This window comes from Heliangelus exortis, chromosome 3 (genome assembly GCF_036169615.1).
Source record: "Heliangelus exortis chromosome 3, bHelExo1.hap1, whole genome shotgun sequence".
Lineage (NCBI taxonomy): Eukaryota > Metazoa > Chordata > Aves > Apodiformes > Trochilidae > Heliangelus > Heliangelus exortis.
Window position 1 is genome coordinate 8,235,524 of NC_092424.1, and position 19,330 is coordinate 8,254,853.

Sequence of the window (19,330 nt, forward strand, 5' to 3'; positions counted from 1 at the left end):
ATTAGAAAGAATTTCTTTACTGAGAGGGTGATCAGACATTGGAATGGGCTGCCCAGGGAAGTGGTGGATTCTCCATCCCTGGAGATATTTCAAAAGAGCCTGGATGTGGCACTCAGTGCCATGGGCTGGGAACTGCAGTGGGAGTGGATCAAGGGTTGGACTTGATGATCTCTGAGGTCCCTTCCAACCCAGCCAATTCTATGATTCTATGATTCTCTTCTTTACCCTCAGAATGGATACAGCACAGGCAAGATCTACTTGAGCTTCCCTGGAGCAGGGAGATCACACATGTGTGTTTAATCTGGGCACAGAATATTAGACTGCAAAAAAGGAAGCAACTCAAATGGGTACAGATTTCAGGTCCTTTCAAAGATAAAAATGTGGTTTCCAGAGCAAACTTGTGGCTTTCTCATTTTCACATACGAGACAGAGTACTTCCAGAAAGCCATATAGCACTGAGATTGTACAAGAAAAACAAAACAAAATGCAGAGCAGTCCATGTCAAAACCACCCAGTATTTAGAAACAGGATTTGAAGCCTGATACCCCTTTTTCTAAGAAAGAATACATAAAATGTAAAACTAAATTAACCTTGTTAACACATGATATTTCGTTATTTGCACTGTAATTGTTCTTTCCCTTTCTTTCTCTTTCTTTAAATTTGTACTGTGTGCTTGACTTTTCATTTCAGATTTTTATCACTGCAGAAATTTACATTCTACATTTTCTAATAGAAAGCAACTATTCTATCCTTAACAAAGACACATCTATGTTACCATGTTCTTGAAAGGCACATGGTGCCACCCAGAAGATATTTGATAAGCAAGAACCCCACAAATGTAAGTGGCCAACACTTTCATTATGTGGAACAAGTCAGAAAAGCAGTCATGCTTTGACTTTATATTTTCTCACCTGGTTTTGATCTCTGAAGACAGTGAATTTTATGCTATAGCTGCTATAGAAATCCTCACTGTTTGGCACAAAATTTAGGACTCCCATTTTAAACTATCTTTTAAAAAAATAATTGAGTCGATGCATAAGAATCTATTGAAACTTAAAATATAACTCTGACAGTATTTTTCAATCAATTTTCTTGGGGTTTTTTTTTTGAACTATTTAAAGTATTTCATGCCAAGAGCCGTAGATTATTTTGAATAAGACTTCAAGTAATGAGAGCACTGATGATCAGTTCAATGCTTTCCCCTTAGCAGAACTCAGCTTTACTCTAAATAGCTTTTCTTTTTTTTAATTATAAATCCATTTTAGGACTCTGATGATTCAGTAGAGTCTATAAGATAACTAGTGTACAATGAAGTTTGATAGAAAGGCTTTAAAAAAAAAATTCTCTTTTTTTGCCCTTCATTATTGGAGAGTAGGTTGCTCATTTACTAGATGAAGCTATAAAAGTGATTGCTTTAGAGATTGGGAGAAGTAATTTTCTTAGTTGATTCAGGCAACAAAGCATATTACCACTTAAAGAAAGACCATAATATTATAAGTAGAAGCATTAGTAAAGTTGGATTGTGGCTTTATTTCTTTGCCTAATTATAATTGCATAAGTTCTTACTGTAGAGGAAAGCTATCTTAAATATAATAGTGTGATTAGGAAACTCACACACTGCTTACCCCACTCCCCTTCAATTTCTTTATTCATATTAGCATTATGAAGCAGTAGTTTTGTGAAACATCCAAGAATTTAGGCACATTTTTCATCTCAACATAAGATGAAATTCTGATCAAAACCTCCTATGAATGTTCAAGACTAAACCTCTTAAAAAAAAAAAAAATAAAAAAAATGCAGCATTTATCCCTGTCTTTCTTTTTAACTTTTTTAAATCACAATTCCATTGTGATATTTATGTATTTTAAAACCACTGATACTGTGAACAATCACTTCTAAATATTCTAGCAGTAACAACACTACTGCAATCATTAAAAAAATGTGGTCCTCAGACATCTGTGGGTCTGCTTTGGGTTCTGGGTTTCCTTCCTGTGAAGGACTTAATTCTGGAAAGTGAGAGAATGCAGGGTGAGCAAAGAGGAGATGCCAGAATGTGCACCTTAAAAGGGCAGTATTTTTTGGCCCTAAGCTTCTGCTGCTTTTTAGTTTTACGAAACCTTCATAAGAGAATTGATTGCTTTTCCTACACTTTCATTAGCTGACTCTGAGCAGCCCCTGGGGTACTGTCTCCAGGCTCCCAAAAGACATGAGCAGAACCTGACCTGGCCATGGCAATACAAGGAAAGCAGAAGCACAGCCAGAACTCTGCCAGTGGCCCAGCTGTTTCCTTTTATTACTTTCTTCTCACTTATCTCTCCCTACCTCTTTCCTTTGATTCTGTCCAATTATCCTACCAGATCAGTTTTGACTTTCCTTTTTATTTCAGATAATTCATACCTCCAGCCCAATTAATTTTCTCTCATCTGTGCTGTCACAAGCCCACCAAGAACACACTTCACCCTTAGCCAGCATTCTTTTCTGATGTTTTCCTACATTACCTACCCAGTTATCTGTTTTTGCCTTTCTCATTCATCTGATTAATTCCTCCCTTTTATTTCATTCTCCCCACTTCTTGCCACTCACATCATTTTTCCTCCCTCTCTTTCACACTCTCTCACTTAATCCTTGGTTAATCATTCCACTCTGGCCTTTGCCCACTCATTCATTGTTTAATTTATTAGATATACACATGCACTTATTCATTCACACTCCCACTCCCAATTCCTTCAGGAACATATTTTATTCTCTAACTACACAAACAGAATAATATGTTCTCTAACCCTTTTCAAATACATTTGTGGAAAGGAAAAAAAAATGTTTTTTTCTTAGGAGTTTTAGGGCTAAACACAGTCTTGGGGCACTTAATTTGGTCCTATTTTTATTTAACATGTGCTAGAACTTCTACAAGTATTAATTAATGATACACAACCCAAAGGTAGACAAAGATTGCTGGTTGCTGTGGCAAATTGGGTCTCTGGCAATTTCTTATTGACTTCTTAGTCTGAACAACTGAAACTGAGCTTTTTTTTCTTACCATAGGTCTAAGGTTCTTAAAAGAATATGGTACTTGGGCAGTCTCTTCTTTTATAAAAATAGAGTAGACACTGCAGCTCTGCCTTGCCACTGTTCAGACCAGACTGTCAGATGCAGTTTTAAGCTTCAGCATTCTGGTTTGGCCACACAGATACTTCATACAGTAAAATGGAGACATTTCAAAGAGACAAATAGTCATGCTTCAATGTCAAAAGCAGAAAAATTCACACAGAGCACTGAGGAAAAATAAAATGCACATGAGGAAAAAAAAAATTTGTCTTTGAGGAAATTCATAGGGGATATAAATCAATAGCTTGTCAGTTAGCAACTTTCATCTAAACAGCCTATTTGAAATGCAGAAAGGAAAATAAAAGGGAGCCATAACTGTGTTACTAGCTGGGTGAAGGACACACACAATGTATGGTCAATAAAAGTGACAACTCTCTGAAACCATGGAGAATTTTAGTATCCCAGAGGGCCTAGACCACAAGTATCCTCTTATTTCTCCTGTGTAAATATCAGCAACTGTCTGCAAAGGACAGGAATAGAGCTCTATCACTCCCTTGTGACATCTTGAACTGGTGGACACCCAGGTGTGTAGGGCTGCCTTCTCCAAACCTCACAGGACAGACTGGATGATCTTGAGGACAATAAGAGGCAGAGACTGACCAGTTAGGGCTATCTGGGATTACAGTAGGGTATCAGGCAGGGGCTGCCTGTGGCACACCTGCACTGCTTGCAGCAGCACACTGGGATACCTATGAAAGTCAGGCCAGAAGGGAGAACGAGCACTTCTAGTCCCAACAGTCCCATCATGGACTTGGTGCCAATGCCTTCAAAGGACTCATCTGAGCTGCAGGAGAAACTGCTGCCCTGACATCAGAAGCCCATCTGAACTAGCTAGAAACACACATAGAGGAAGGAAGACCTGAGGGATAAGAGTGTAGGGCAGCAAGAAAAGAGGAAGAAAGGGGGATCAATTAGATTGGCACTATAAAATGCATGTAAACTGGAAATTATAATGAGGTAATGGTGAACATGGTTGAATACTGACATGAAGTACAGTGAATCCATAGGCAAGCAGGCACCTCCTGTGTGAAAATAATGAAAGATCATACTGATAGAGTTACTAGATATTAACAGGGTCATCTGAAGCACAGGAGAATGTTTATTCTTGAATATTTACGAAGCACTCATATTCCAGTGTTAACAGCACAGGAAGAAAAGGAAGCAAGTTCTTGCCCAGATGAGGTTTTGACCAGTGTTCAATAAGAGAAAGAAGAGACAACACGATGAAAATGATAGTGAAATAAAATATAGTTGCATTTCAGTCTAGATGACAAAAACTGAACTAGGTAAGAGACCAAAGACCCACCATCATCAGGAAGGCTGAACCTGCTCACAAACAGTAGCAATCAAATATAGGTTGCTGTGCCTGACCAAGGCACCTTTCTAGGAAGACAGTCAGGCTTCCAGCAGAAGCAAACAAATATAGAAGACAAAACTCACTGATGGCAAACTGACTGCTTTCTTTGGACTGCTACCCAGGGCCATTAGCCTTCATCTCTTCATGAGATAGTGTGAATGCTTTTGTATACAAGAGAAAGCGTGTGGTGCCAAAATTCTGCACAGCTATTTCACAAACATTTTCTGAGCTCAGACAGCCCTAGCAGCTCTTCCAGCTATTGCAAGTGGGAACTTGCATGCTATCCATATGTCACAACTAATTTCTGCTCATGCCATCCTTTATTGGTACTAAAACATGTCAGTGACTCAAACCAACCACTGCCATACAGGAAGAATCCATTACAGCATGTAAGCTATCAAGCAAGATTTGGAGATGATTCCTGTGGTACAAACCTGCTACATTGGACCTGAGTAGTTACTAAAAAGACAAAAGCAACTTGGCTGTTTACAAGATGGCTGGATCACCAACACATGGTTGAGCTGGAGCTTATGAAATAAAGAAGTGTCCATTTCTACCAAATTCAGGAATATACACACATTAGTAACAGAATTGAAAGAACTGAAATTATGTACTAAAATACTGATCAATCTACCATAAATTCAGTTACAAATTTCAAAGCAGAAGAGCTATGACATTGTTTCTACTGAACACCTACCATCTGCTTCCAAGTACCTTACAGTACCTCTTGCCCTAATCCATCAAGAAAAATGTAATATTATTTACCCAGGGATATTTGAAACAAAGGCTACAGATAGTCAAAAGCACGTGACTGATATTCTACAAAGCAAAAATGCACATTACCAGTGGGAGGGTCCTGTCTTTGGGAACACAACCATTCCCCTCATTAAAAGTAATAATTTCTAAGTAAAGCCCAAGTCCCAGATGCCACAGAGATTAGAATTAGAATTTATCACTTGCTCTGGTGGGTACTAAAATTCTGGCTTAAATAAACCTTTTTCCCTCCCTCTCTTTGCAAAACAAGACAGTACAACCCAAGGCTCTGGTTGCCTTTATATTATAATGAGGTTTTTTTGTGTGTGTTTTTCCACGTGTGTCATCTTCCCATCCTTCCACAAACTAGACAAAGGGAACATGATCGTGAAAAAAAGTAAAAAGAACTAATGTCCCATAAGCACCAAAGCTCTAACACTGTGCAGCACCATAAGCATCCTATGAGAAGACAAAAGATGGGACTAAACATATTTCACCTGATATATAAATCACATTAACTATTGCTGTCCATCATGCAATGATTTAATTAAAACAAAAGTTTATCAAATTTCATTCCAACAGTGCTATTACCTCTCTTGCCAACCCATTACATGTTTCCTCTCCGTGTTGTACCCAGACATTACACCTGAGAGATCATACACTAATGCAGAAATCTAGTGCAAATGACAATTAAACCAGCCTCCCCCCCCCAAAAAAAAAGCAGTCTGTACCCCCCTGAACTGCCTTTCCACATGATCACTGATGCAATGAAGAATGCAGGGACAGCATATGGTGGGGAGGGCAAAGAGGAGGCTGGGATCATGCAGCTGCCCAGACTTAGACTGATTTAATTTGTCATGGAATGATAACTGCTAGTGTTTGCAAGCTAGAGAGCCTGAATAAAAGCAAAAAAGGTTTGTAGAGCTCCTATTTCCACTCAGTTCATTGTCCTGTTACAATAAAAGAACTTTTTAGTTTCTCAGTAAGGGAGAGTATTACACTGGACAAATGTGCATGAACTGAACTGCTCAATTAATAACAGCTACATGTGTGATCAGATCCTCCCTTAGCACAAGGAATTTCCATTCCCCAGTTTCATTGGTAACTTTCAACAGCTCTTAGTGGAGTTAGCCAATGAATTTTTTAAAATCCCAGTGTGATATGGACAGACTTCTCTTTTCATATCTCCCTCAGCTATCACTGACTAAAAAATATTCCTTGCAAATATATGAACAATGATTCATGAAAAGGGAGTATTGGGAAAAAAGCAAATAGAAAAGGAACGAAGGAATGCAAAATGAAGAAAGGGAATCCATTGGCATGTCTTAAAAAGCATTAAAACTGTCAGTTAAAATAAGATTCTAATTAGGAAGGGATTTTGATTCTGTACACGTAAGAAATCTTACAACAACCTGCTACCTGGAGACAATACTAGTCAAATATTACTGAGGAACAAAGACTGGTACATAATTATGTGCAAGGAGGGGGAGGATTACAAGAAATGTTTCAATCTAGTAGACTGAACCACAGCTGAGAAAAGGCTAAAGCAATAACCTTGAAAACAAGCATAATAAGCTACTGTCACAGCACAAGGAGGATGGTGAAGGTTTGTTTACACTGTGAGCCAATTTTTGCCTACAGGCAGACCTACTTTTCACAAAAGAATGGTATACATGTAGGCACAGTATTTGTATACATATGTGAAAGTGAAATGCAGATTTAAAGTTAACTATAGAGACTCAAGACTTCACACCCTAGGACTGCATATTACAAAAAGGCCTACAGGAATAACATCATCATTTGTAGACTGTTTAGAAGTAATTTTGACAACATGAGCTGGCTGAACTTACATGTTGTCGTTTTTTTTATATTACAAATGCACATTTTTTAATTACAGCTATAGAATACAAATGCTCAGATCTGGTTTCCAGTGCTTGTGCTGTCATGAATAATTGCTAGCTGTCCCTGAGAGACAGAACCATCAAGAGACCTTGTCTACCAGTGGTGTAAAAAGAAATTCATTAATACTGTATTTGCAGAGTACTCAGATACCACAGTGAGAAGCAGCATGGAAAAACCTATGAAATTAATCATTCTGCATTCAGTACAGGACCTGGCAGATGTGCAATAAAGAAAGCCTAAAGACATACATTAAATATGAAGATAAAAAAAGATTTTAGCCATTAACAGCAGAAATAATATCCCCTGAATGGACATAATCTGCCTAAGGCATTGAATGTTTGACATATCCTCATTCAATACAAGAGAAAAAAAATCTGATTAATGTGGTGAGATTATAGCAAGTACCAGCCAGATATTCTATGCAAAATATAGAATCTGATCATATAATTTAAGTCTATCATAAATATATCTTCTGCGACTTGTATATCCTCATTTCTGTATGCTTAATTTTGCAAGTAAACAACACTGCCACAGTGCAGTAATCACCAGCAATTGTACATTATCACAGCACCCTGGAGCTCCTGTTCCCCCAGCTCTAGGTGTGTAACACAGTAAATCAATCCACTCTTTTCACTGCAGCTGCTAAACTGCTTCTGTAATCAAGCTGCCTTGTTTTACACCCAGCTCGAGACAGTCAGGATAACAAAGACATGACCAAAGCAGGCTTAGCAGTGGCAACAAACCTACAGGTTCACAACTACCTCAAAAATCCTTACTAACAATGCAACTGTAAATTACTAATTTTATTTTACTCTACATCAGTTCATTTCTCCTCTCCCATCCACACAGGTTATGTTTTATCTTACCCCATCAGCTCAAATATGAAGTCAGATTTCAACTTTTTCCTCTGTTAATCGGTAGGGATGGCTGCTGGAGAGGGATGATGTGTAGGGAGGACTCTAGGATGCATCCCTGGGTTGGGAAAGGTCTATCAAAGCTGCTTTCTACAGTACTTCAGAAATGGGGAGAAGAGGCAAGGGGGCTCCATGCATGCCTGTCTAGAAAAATGAAATATGTGCTAGAATAATCTGGCTGGCAGAAGCAGACTCAAGAGCTGCTGAGAAGGAGCAGTTCTATAATATACCATGATTCCTAGTACAAAACCAAACAGAACAAAGCCAATAAAACAAAATACTGCATGAGATAATATGGATGACTGAGTTCTTCAAGCAACCACATACAAACCCATGTCACTGGGGTGAGACATCTACCTGGGTTGCTTAAGGGGACACACTACCTGAAGATGCAGAGTGAGGTGAATATCATGGGCTAAGGAACTATAGCATCCTTAAAGGTTCTTGGCCAGTAAATCAACAGGTACATCCTGGGGCTGACATCTGAATTATCCCTCATCCTGACTCCAGGACCCAGGCTGCACAGCATGAGGGCACAGTTCAGGGATTCTGATCACTGAAAATAAAAGCAAGGCTCTTCTGTCTTCTCTGTGCCACAGCCCCTGCCCTTCACGGGTCGTAGGACAGCCCCACTGCCTGGCCTCTCACATAGAATCTGCCTTGGAAAGAAGAGGTGAGATGATGCTCATCAAGGTGAAGGCAGGCTCAGAAGCACATAAAAATCCCAGATCCCCACAGGCTATATGTGTGCTCTCTTTCCATGCTACTGCCCATGCTGCTCAGTTCATTATGTGAGCAGAGTAGTGCTTGGACTCCACTCTAATTCTCCCAAGAGGGAGTTTGGGTCTGTTCAGCCAAATGCATTCTGGTTCTCCATCTTGAGAAGCTTGGTTAAACTACTGATCTATTATCAATTTATTTACCACTTTCCTTTCCCTGAGAGGAACTTTTATATTAAAAAAGGGGGGATGGCATATTTTCTGTGACAAACATGACTAGTTGAAGGGAAAAAACCATAATAGTTATCTACATGAATAGTGTGTCCATATGATGACACAAAGTGATTATTCAGGGCTCAATTCTGACTGATTTCTGAAGGTGCCAGTGCCTCACAAGCAAGGAGATTAATAATTTTAGTAGAAAGATCTTCCAGGATAGCATAACAAATCTTATGATATGTTTGCTATTCTCTAAGACAAAAACTGTAGGCAAGAGTAATTTTTTTTTCTCCAGCACATGTGAAAAAGGCTAACATAAATAATTCTTCCTTTTACTATGTTATTAATATTGAACTAATTTTTTTTTTTTAAGCTAGCCTACCAGTTTGGCACAAGCAGGATATACCATGAATCTGCTATTCAGACAAGGCCTGTTCATTTCAACATTAAATTAAGTTAGGTTTAACATTCCATCAGATTTAGTTCTCTTATCTCTTCTCAGGGATGCAGAAGTTTCCCCTGGCTCTACTGGAGATTAAAAACAAACAACAAAACTAAATGCAGATGAAAGATTTGCAACAAAGTTGTCAATGACCACGGTCATAATCAATTCTATTAAAAATATCAGAAGTTGTAGAAATAAGCAAAGCAAAAAATGGAGTTACAAAAAAACCCAACCATAATGATAAAATCAAGAAGTTACAATATTGATATTTGAAAAAGGCCAACAATACACAATGTTATCTACAATTATAGGGTTCAAAGACAGTGACAGGAGAACTCAAAAGAATTACCCCTTTCTCCAATTCTTTGTAGCTTGGAACATTCAAAGATACTGATCACTTCATTTGAATACTCTAAGATTTTCCTTATGAGAAATCTGAACAAGGTATAAGGGAAACTGAAGCTAGTAGGATGGTAAAAGCCTGTGTTTTGTTTGTTCAAAAAGCTCAAAGGTCTAATTAGTTCCCACATAAACTGAAGAAAATGTTAATCACAAATATGACTCCCTTTTTTTTAGCTAAAATCTTTGCACACTTTTTTTAATTTTTTTTGAAAGAGGATATTTTTTGGTGTTGGGTATTCTAAATAAATGATAGGTAAAATATCAGTTGCCAGGTACAAAAAAGTATAAAAGTACAGGCTCTACCTCTTATCTCCTCTGACTCATGGGAACCTGGGACATTAGAATCCCAAGGAAAAGAAACCACTTTTTCAAAGACAGTTGATATTAAAATACTTATCTCTTTTTCAAGGCATCAGACAAATATAAGTCCTTGCTTCACAGATGTCTGAGAGAGCTGATGCATTCTTAGTGGTTATCAAAGGAGTGATAGCACTTTTGGTTATGTAAAAGAAATAATCAAAGCCCTGGAATAAGCAGTACCGTGAAATGACAAAAATCTGTATTTATTCCATTTAAATAAGATATCAGTCTTGATAAAAAGATGATCTCTTTAAGAGACCAGGACTTCCATTAGTGAACATTCTTTTACTTACCAAGTGAGATTACAAGGAATTTAAACAATCTGGTTGATTTTTCTGGGGAAAGGGTGTTTTTATTCTTTACCATCAACATATTTGTTATGTTAGAGTCATGCTATTCATAGCAAATGCTTTACTTAATTAATTTTTCAGAATTCTCTTAGTAATATGTGTCAAAAAATATCACCATCAAAATATATAGGCTCTATTTACCCTTTGAAAAATATATCCTACCCTAAAGATTATACTTTTATCAGATTATATAGATGATTAACATATTATTAATATTCAGAAGTATGTATGAGATTTTTAAAACTCCTAAGAGATTCTAATTTCTTTCAGCATTTCTTCAACTCTCTCTTCTTTTTTTCCATGCAGTTTCACATAAAGCAAGTTTGGTCATGTAGCCCACCAGAGTGTAATCCCTCTTTGGAAAAAGCCTCAAAACAATGACTAGGAAAGCAGGTATCTAAGAAATACATATAGCACAAAAAACCTTGTCTCTTGTCCAAACCTGATTGACAGTCTATTTTCCAGTGCTTTAGAATCAGTAGTACCATAGGCATGATGTTTTAATAATTTATTTTGTTCAAAAGGGGTAAGTATCTGTCCTACAAGGTATATCAGTAGTCTGCCAAGTCACAATACCTACAATTAGAATGGCTCCAGTGAGTTCAAACATTTTTAATCACTGTATCACCTTTTTAACCACTTGCAAAAATGCAAATATCAATTATATTAATAGACTTTCAGACTTTTGGTAGCTGTGAACCAGAGAAAATTGAAGGATTCTAGGGTACCAGTGCTAAACCAATAGTATGCAAGTTACATAACATCTGAGTCTGCATTTTAAGTAAAAAGAGCATTATGTAGCAGTCAGTGGCATAACAACATGAAGATGGTGGTCTTACCCTTTGTTTTCAAGTCGTTTAATACCTTGGATTCTACAGGCAGGATATCACTCACTAGTTTTATCTCAATATTTCGGGATGCCAGTTCAAGCAATTTTTCAAAAAGACGCTGACCCTGGGGAGAACATTAAAAGAAAGTAAGAGTGGTAAGACAGAATTGTTCAAAGCACATATCAACAAATTAAAGATACCTGTTGTAAAAAAAACAAACCAATATTGTACATCCACATAAATATGTTCCTAGAGATTAAGTCATTCTAAAGGTAGCAACTCAAAAAACAGCAAGTCAAGGAGTGTTCTTCTCCCACATTCACCATGAAGCCAAAATGATATTCAATTCTTACATCAGTAGTTGTGTTTTTTGGGGTTGTTTTTTTTTTTTTTTTTTTGGTTGGTTGGTTTTTGTTTTATTTTGGGTTGGGTTTTTTGTTGTGTTTGTTTTGGTTGGTTTGGGTTTTTAATGTTTGGTTTGGTTTTGTCTTCTTTTGCTTTAAGGAGAAAGGGGCAGATGTTATCAGAGGTAAGAATAATGAGAAAATAGCAGGGAGGGGATGGGTGGTGGATAGAGAGTTACACAGCAGCTCTGGCATCATCCTGAGGAACAGAGGGGCATTCACCAGGACTCCTGGGTCTCTACAATGTGGTCCCTCCTGCAATAGCTGTGGATCAGCACTGTTAGGCTCTAATCAAACCTGGGACCTTCAATCACTGTGTCAACCATGTTCCACTATGCCCTGCCCTGCCCCTGGCATTCAAACCCTCACCGAAGCTTAGCCTTGACTTTCTATACAACTATGAAAAATTCACAACTTGTTTTTAAAAATCTGTAAGTACTGGAGTAAACTAAGGTACTAGGAATTCTTCCTTGATTGTTGGAGAACCTGGCCCACTTCACCATTAATATTAATCTGAAACTCAGTTTCAACCTGACATATTTACTTGCAATTGTACTGTTAGGAAAAGGAAGAAATACAGGACAGAAGGTCTGAAGAGTTTTGTCACTGCTGTCAGAACATTTGAAATGCTTCTGGTAAATATAAAACCTTTGTGCTGTCATTCAGACCATATTCCCTTTGCCAAACAATACCAGGCTGCTGTGAGACTACGTGAGAGTGATCAGAATCATTTCTGTACACCTGGCTTGTCGGGACTGAGAAATAGCAGCCAAGCGTTATGAAACTCCAGCATGCTCCTTCATATCATGTCTGTTTTAATAAATAATAGCACTAGAAATCTGCCTGTCCTGATGAAATATTCTCTTACACTTTTTGCTGAGCTGTTTTAAAAACCTACTGAAAATGGCAAAATAGGAACTAGATAGTATTTGTCACATGAACAAACTGACATTCTCATGGTATCTTCAAACTACCATACATCTGAAACATTGGTCCCAATTACACCTGAAACTGGCACCCAGTGAAGAAAAAGGAGAAAAAAAAAAAAAAAAGGAGAAAAAAAAAAAGGAGAGAAAAAAAGGAGAGAAAAAAAGGAGAGAAAAAAAGGAGAGAAAAAAAGGAGAGAAAAAAAGGAGAGAAAAAAAGGAGAGAAAAAAAGGAGAGAAAAAAAGGAGAGAAAAAAAGGAGAGAAAAAAAGGAGAGAAAAAAAGGAGAGAAAAAAAGGAGAGAAAAAAAGGAGAGAAAAAAAGGAGAGAAAAAAAGGAGAGAAAAAAAGGAGAGAAAAAAAGGAGAGAAAAAAAGGAGAGAAAAAAAGGAGAGAAAAAAAGGAGAGAAAAAAAGGAGAGAAAAAAAGGAGAGAAAAAAAGGAGAGAAAAAAAGGAGAGAAAAAAAGGAGAGAAAAAAAGGAGAGAAAAAAAGGAGAGAAAAAAAGGAGAGAAAAAAAGGAGAGAAAAAAAGAAGGAGAGAAAAAAAGGAGAGAAAAAAAGGAGAGAAAAAAAGGAGAGAAAAAAAGGAGAGAAAAAAAGGAGAGAAAAAAAGGAGAGAAAAAAAGGAGAGAAAAAAAGGAGAGAAAAAAAGGAGAGAAAAAAAGGAGAGAAAAAAAGGAGAGAAAAAAAGGAGAGAAAAAAAGGAGAGAAAAAAAGGAGAAAAAAAAAGGAGGAAAAAAAAGGAGGAAAAAAAAGGAGAAAAAAAAAGGAGAAAAAAAAAGGAGAAAAAAAAAGGAGAAAAAAAAAGGAGAAAAAAAAAGGAGAAACAAATCACTCTACAGCTGGTTGCAGCCATTTTTTGGTGGTTTGAAGGTTTGGTGGTTTAAGTTTGAAGAACTCTTCTTTGTACTTATTTTGACTTTTTATTAATTTTCAAAGAAAAGTAATTAAGTCCTGGCACTAACATTTGTTCTAACAAAAATAATTACTGAAGAACCTTGGGCAATACTTGCCTGAGACTGGCACAAGCCTCACTGTCAGAGATTACATTTACAAAGCTGTTTTTCTCATGCAAACCAACTGTCAGGTAATGTGGGAGTCAAACCATCAAGCCGTGTGGGAACTGAACAATTTCTGTGTGATCATTGTAAAACTCAGGGGCAGGTTTACCCTCCAATCATCCAGCCAGTGAGAGCCATGCCATAACTTACAACAATACAGTAAACTATGACACCATTAATTCTTTGTTAAACTTAAAATGAAATTTTTGAGGCAGGACTTGATGGAACCATAAAAGGTGACTCTGAATTGAAGTTTTTAAATGTGAGATGAGCCAGAGGAAGTGAATTGTGAAAATAATGAAATTGGCATGATCTTTTGTTCATCTCTCCACTGCAAATTAAGATCCATCCTCAAAAACTGTGTTTTCATTTTCCTCTGATGCCTCTAACATCAGATTTCCACAGGAGGAGTCACAGGTCCACGTTCTGCAAAACACTCTAACCTGCTGTATGAGAACTACCTTGTTGACATCACTACCTGAGATGACATCACTAAGTTGTTAAAACACAGGGTTTTCTTTTGAGTGAGAGAAGAGGTGTACAAAGTCTAGTATTTTGCCAAAAAAATATTTGTCAACTTGACCAGCTAAGCTGTGGAAGCACACACAGCATTGGAGCACCCTGTGTTTGCACTTGGGAGGCTCCATTTTAACAGGACTCATGAGCTCTGAAGTCTGAGCAGAGCAGTTGTGACCTGGACAGCTCGGTCAGCAGTGGCTTTTGAATTAGATTTACAACAAAACGTGGACCGACAACTGTAAAGGACACTGGGCAACAGACAAAAATGAAAAAAAATACACTGGGAAATTTTGCAATTTTATATATCCACATGTGTGTGTATATATGTACAATTTACCTTTGGGCATAATGGGTAATATGTATACATATGGCTGATACACATATGTAGGTATGTGTGCATGTGTATATATAAAAATGCAGAATTTTCTGATGTATTTTTATGCAATATGTATCTTGGATATATAAGAGTGTGTAAGTAAAAACATGAAAACATATATTCAGAGAATGTAGCTAAATCTTGTAACTAATTAAGGAAAAGCAATCTAGCCTACTCAGCTATTTTTTTCTTTCAAAAATTCACACCTGTTGAAGAGGAGTGGGATTTGGATCCATATGGAAAATGGTTATGTCCTTAGGTTCTGGTAAAACAACTAGGACTTACCAAGCACCACACAACCTGGAATTCTTGCATCTCATCCCCTTACCTTGCATAATGCTTCTGCTATTTTTGGGCAAATTCACCTGAACCCAAATTTATAAAGGCTTGAGGACATCTGACTAATACTTCTGAAAATTACAATTACTGAAGCTGCTCTGAAATGACACTTTCATTTACAAGTTCTCAGATAGATACGAATATCCTCTCCTCTCTTTCACACAACAAAGCTTTGTGTACATTTTTTGAGACAGTGATTTGCAAAGAAACACTAACTCTTAGCAATTTTTTTTGCCATTAGCCTGGTCAATAACAGTGCAGTGGTTTAGGATGAATAAGCTTGACAGAAAGATCTATCAGCTATTCAACCCACACTGCTGCACAAATGAAGAAATTACTGGAATATTTATTGTCTTTAAACAGAAGTAATTATTCACTTTTGTAAGACTACTAGTAGGCAGAAATAGATAATTATGATAGATATTATGAAAATGTTTAATATTATCTGTATTTAACAGTGCATTTGAGGACAAAAGAGCAAATCTACTTCTTAAATTTCTCTTCTACCTTTCCCTGCTCTGACATTTGGCAATATCTTACAGTTTTTACTTTGCGTGACAAGGTGAAACAGTGAATTGTTTTGATACCTAACTACTGAAATCCCAATTTCCAGTCTGCTATTTTTGTTCTCTGTTTGGGGTTTTTAGGCTCAGTTGGTTTTGAAGCAAATGACATGTTGAATTTTTTCAGACAAAACATTTTTAAAAGATTCATGCACATACCAATTCATGCACATCCTAAAGACATCTAATACACTATGTCCTTAATTCATCTGTTTGAATGACAGTACATGAGCTTGAAGCTTCTCAGGCAATGAATTTAAATAAAACTTAGCTGCATAATTACATTGTGAAAAATACTATAATACTGTTATACTGAATAAATTTATTCACAAATTAGAGTCCAATATTTCTAATCATTCCTAAAGGAAGGGTTTGCTCTACATTTTACATGAGGCTGCTCACCTCAGAGCTTAACTTTAAATAGAAACAGAGAAGATTTATTCTGAAGAACAGATAATATATGTAGTTCCACTATTCTACAGCCTGTTTCAAAGGAAGTAGAATCCAGTTCATTACTTGAAAACACAGGCTGCTTGCATTACCATCTTTAAATGCTTGGAACACCAGTCTTTGCCTATCATCTACCAAAAGGCTTTTTTTTTTACTGCACAGCATCAACAAAACAAGAGGAAAGTGAAGAGTTTGTAAGATAGTATCATAGAGCTGATTTCTCACAATTACCCAACAATTAACACCCTTTCATGTCAGCTGAGCAGCTTCTGTCAGCAAAGAATCCATTTGGTGGGAAAGAGGTGGCACTGCCTTTTAGTTCTTCAAAATCTTAGTTCCTCAAAGTAACAGTAAGTAGAAACTTGCCCTTACTGTATTTCTGAGAGGATTGCTCTCAAGAACAAAATGGGTTTTGGCACAGCATCATCATAGTGCATGTTTGTCTCATTTGCTATGATTCCTGATTTTTTTCCTCTTGATCTCAGTTGTAGACACCACTCCCTCCCAATATTCACTTTGAAAAGGTATAACAAATCACCTGGTACTACATTGTTCTTTACAGGTGTAATTCTACTCCTTTGGCTGCAAAATTAATCCATACGCTTTTACTTCAGTTGCACCAAAAAAAAAAAAAAAAAAAAAAAAGTGTATAGACTGATCTATATTCAAAAATTATGGATGTGTTACTATAGGTAGAAATCTGCAGATTCCTCAAGATTACACAGTGACATCCTTTCCTAAGATGGAAGTGATATGAATAGGTGTTGAATGTGTTATCCAGGCCAAGTGTGCCAGAAACCCTCAGAAAACTATTGTACTGGCAGGAAAATCCCCACATGAAAATGTTTTTTTCAGACTTCTCAAACAAATAGGTCTGCTAGAGGGAAGAGTTGTGGCTCTAAAAAAATTAATGGTGAAACAAGAAAAATGTTCAATTCCCACCCTTTTGTTAGGCTAGAACATACCTGGCATGCTGATGGATGACTGTGATTGAGGTCCCACTGGGAAGATACTATGTCAACAGACTTTTCAGCCATATTAAGTAAATTCATCCAGCCTTGGAAAAGAGACAAATGGGATGGTGCACTGTCTGAATAGTTGATCCCTTCAGGAATATTTTCCACAAGAGCAACCCTGAGAATAGATAAGGAAAAAATAACCACTTAACAAAAACACTTTTATTAAAAAGTTCCAAATTGTAAAGACTGTCGGGGAGCCAAAGCATCTGCTCCCAGAGGCTCTCAGCAGTGTGCCACCCCACAACTCACTCTGAAACTGCTGACTGTCATGGTCCACAAAACAATGAAATGCAGAAATGACCTACTGGAGATGCAGCTAAGCCAATTAAGCTTTAGAAGTCTGCCAAATTAGCTTAAACATGAAAAAGCTTGCTTCTTTAAACACAGCAAATGTGAATCAGTCCTTAAGTTGAGGACAGGAAGAATGAAACAATTTCTTCTTGCTTTGTTACTCTTTGCATTTAATTTCTTCTTGCCTCTAAGCTACATGACAAGATGTATACTCCCTGGCATTCTCTCAAGTCTACTTTTACAGCTGATATTTTATTACATTGCAGTCTCTGTATGAGAAGTCTGTCTTTCCAGATGCACTAAGCTACCTCATTTTTCAGCTTTTGTTTACCTTTGTAAGGCTCTAATTGGGATCCAGTGGTTAAGAAAAGAAGAATTATGCCCTTGTAATTTCCTTTTCTTTTTGGAAGACTCCTTGATCTCATTGTCTCTATTCAAATACCTGCAAATTACACACATTCACGGGGATCCAAGAAGCTAAATAAATATTGTAATAAACTGATTAAAAAAAATATGCTCCTCTGCTTCAGGGAAATGATGTGTTCCATTCAGCATATTTCCTCACTGCTAGATTTCCTTAAATTGCAGCAAGTTCCAATAGAGGAATCTTAAAAATATCATAGAATCATATCATGGACTGACTTAATTTAAAAGGGACTTCAGAGATCATCTATTTCAACCTCTCTGCCATGGACAGGGACATCTCTCATCTAAGACCAGGTTGCTCAAAGCCTCATCCAACCATCCTTGAACACTCCCGGCAATGGGGCATCCACATATTCTCTGGGCAATCTGTTCCAGAGTCTCACCCCCCTGTACTAAAGAATTTCTTCCTAATAAACACAGGTCAAACAGGTTTCTGAATTCTGCCTTCATGTAAACAGGTGAAATTTTCAGGTTATCCACGTGGCACTTTTATAAGTCTCCCCTACATCTGCCACTTTTTGGGGGAAATCAAACAAAGATTGTGTGGCAATGACTTAGAGAATACTCCTTTTCCAAGTACATCAAGTATTTCTAGACTGTTTCTGTATTATTAATGGCATTAATTATCAACTCTAACAATATGAATATAAATCAAACTTTTACTTAAGTAAATTTTTTAATACAAGTCTGGCATAAACAAGAATTGTGCACTTTTTGACTGTTAGAACTAACAGATCAGTGCAGTATCTTCTATTAATTTGGTTCATGCTTTTACAGAATATCAAACATGCTTGTGAAGTTAGCTCTTTAAAAGACAGAAAATTCATACTAGTAGGAGTGTAATGAAAGCACAGCAAGAATTGTGACAAAGTAAACCTGATTAATTTGGTTAAGTCTTCAAAGTATATTTTAAAACATCCTACATACCTTGTTCACTAACTTTTCAAAATAACTACTGCTCTAAAAATTAGTGCCCTCACTAGTCTATTGGCAAAGACAAACTTTAAAAAAATAAATTATTTTACTCAAATACTCAAGGCTTTACAGTTATTTCTGCTACCTCTGATCTTATTAAAGAATGCAATAAAATTTTTCTTATATCCCTTGAAAGACTGGATGGTTCTTTTTCAATAGTTAACATTAGTAATTATACTGAAGCTTTTATGCCCCCAGAGTTGTTTTGTGGGGAGCTGTAGGATGGGCACCTTCACAGAGGAAGGCTGGATGCTGTCCAGTCAGGTTTTGAATATCTCCAATACCCCCAGGTCCAAGAAGTTTAACATATTATATTGCAGATGAAAGCCATGATCCAGCCAACACATACATGCTTATTTCTGATGAATTGACTTGTAGATATTTAGGTCTGACATTGAAAAAAGTGCTCTATATGTATTACAAAACCAGATTCCAGAAGTCACTGGAAACTACACCTTAAAAGTGTAATGTAGAAAGAGCTGAGGATGTGGGTCATTTCTCTATAGATGCATTTGTGTACAGATGCTATCAAGAAATACAAAAAAGGTGGAATCTTCCTCCTGTTCCACAGGTTAAAACCAATTATTTCAAAGACAGAAGCAAGGCAAATTTGCTGGGTCAAATAAAT

At 36.9% G+C, this 19,330-nt stretch overlaps 1 protein-coding gene across 1 annotated transcript in view; it reads right to left on the minus strand.

Moving 5' to 3' along the window:
- PLD5 (phospholipase D family member 5) overlaps nucleotides 1-17,120 on the minus strand; it is a 57,629-nt gene extending 40,509 nt beyond the window's left edge. The window contains exons 1-2 of the mRNA XM_071739093.1: nucleotides 16,957-17,120; nucleotides 11,363-11,477 (exon numbers count right to left, since the gene is read on the minus strand). Coding sequence (XP_071595194.1) covers nucleotides 11,363-11,477; nucleotides 16,957-17,043 — 202 coding nt within the window. The 5' untranslated portion in view covers nucleotides 17,044-17,120. The remainder of the gene's footprint in view (nucleotides 1-11,362; nucleotides 11,478-16,956) is intronic.
- Nucleotides 17,121-19,330: the final 2,210 nt, after the last annotated feature.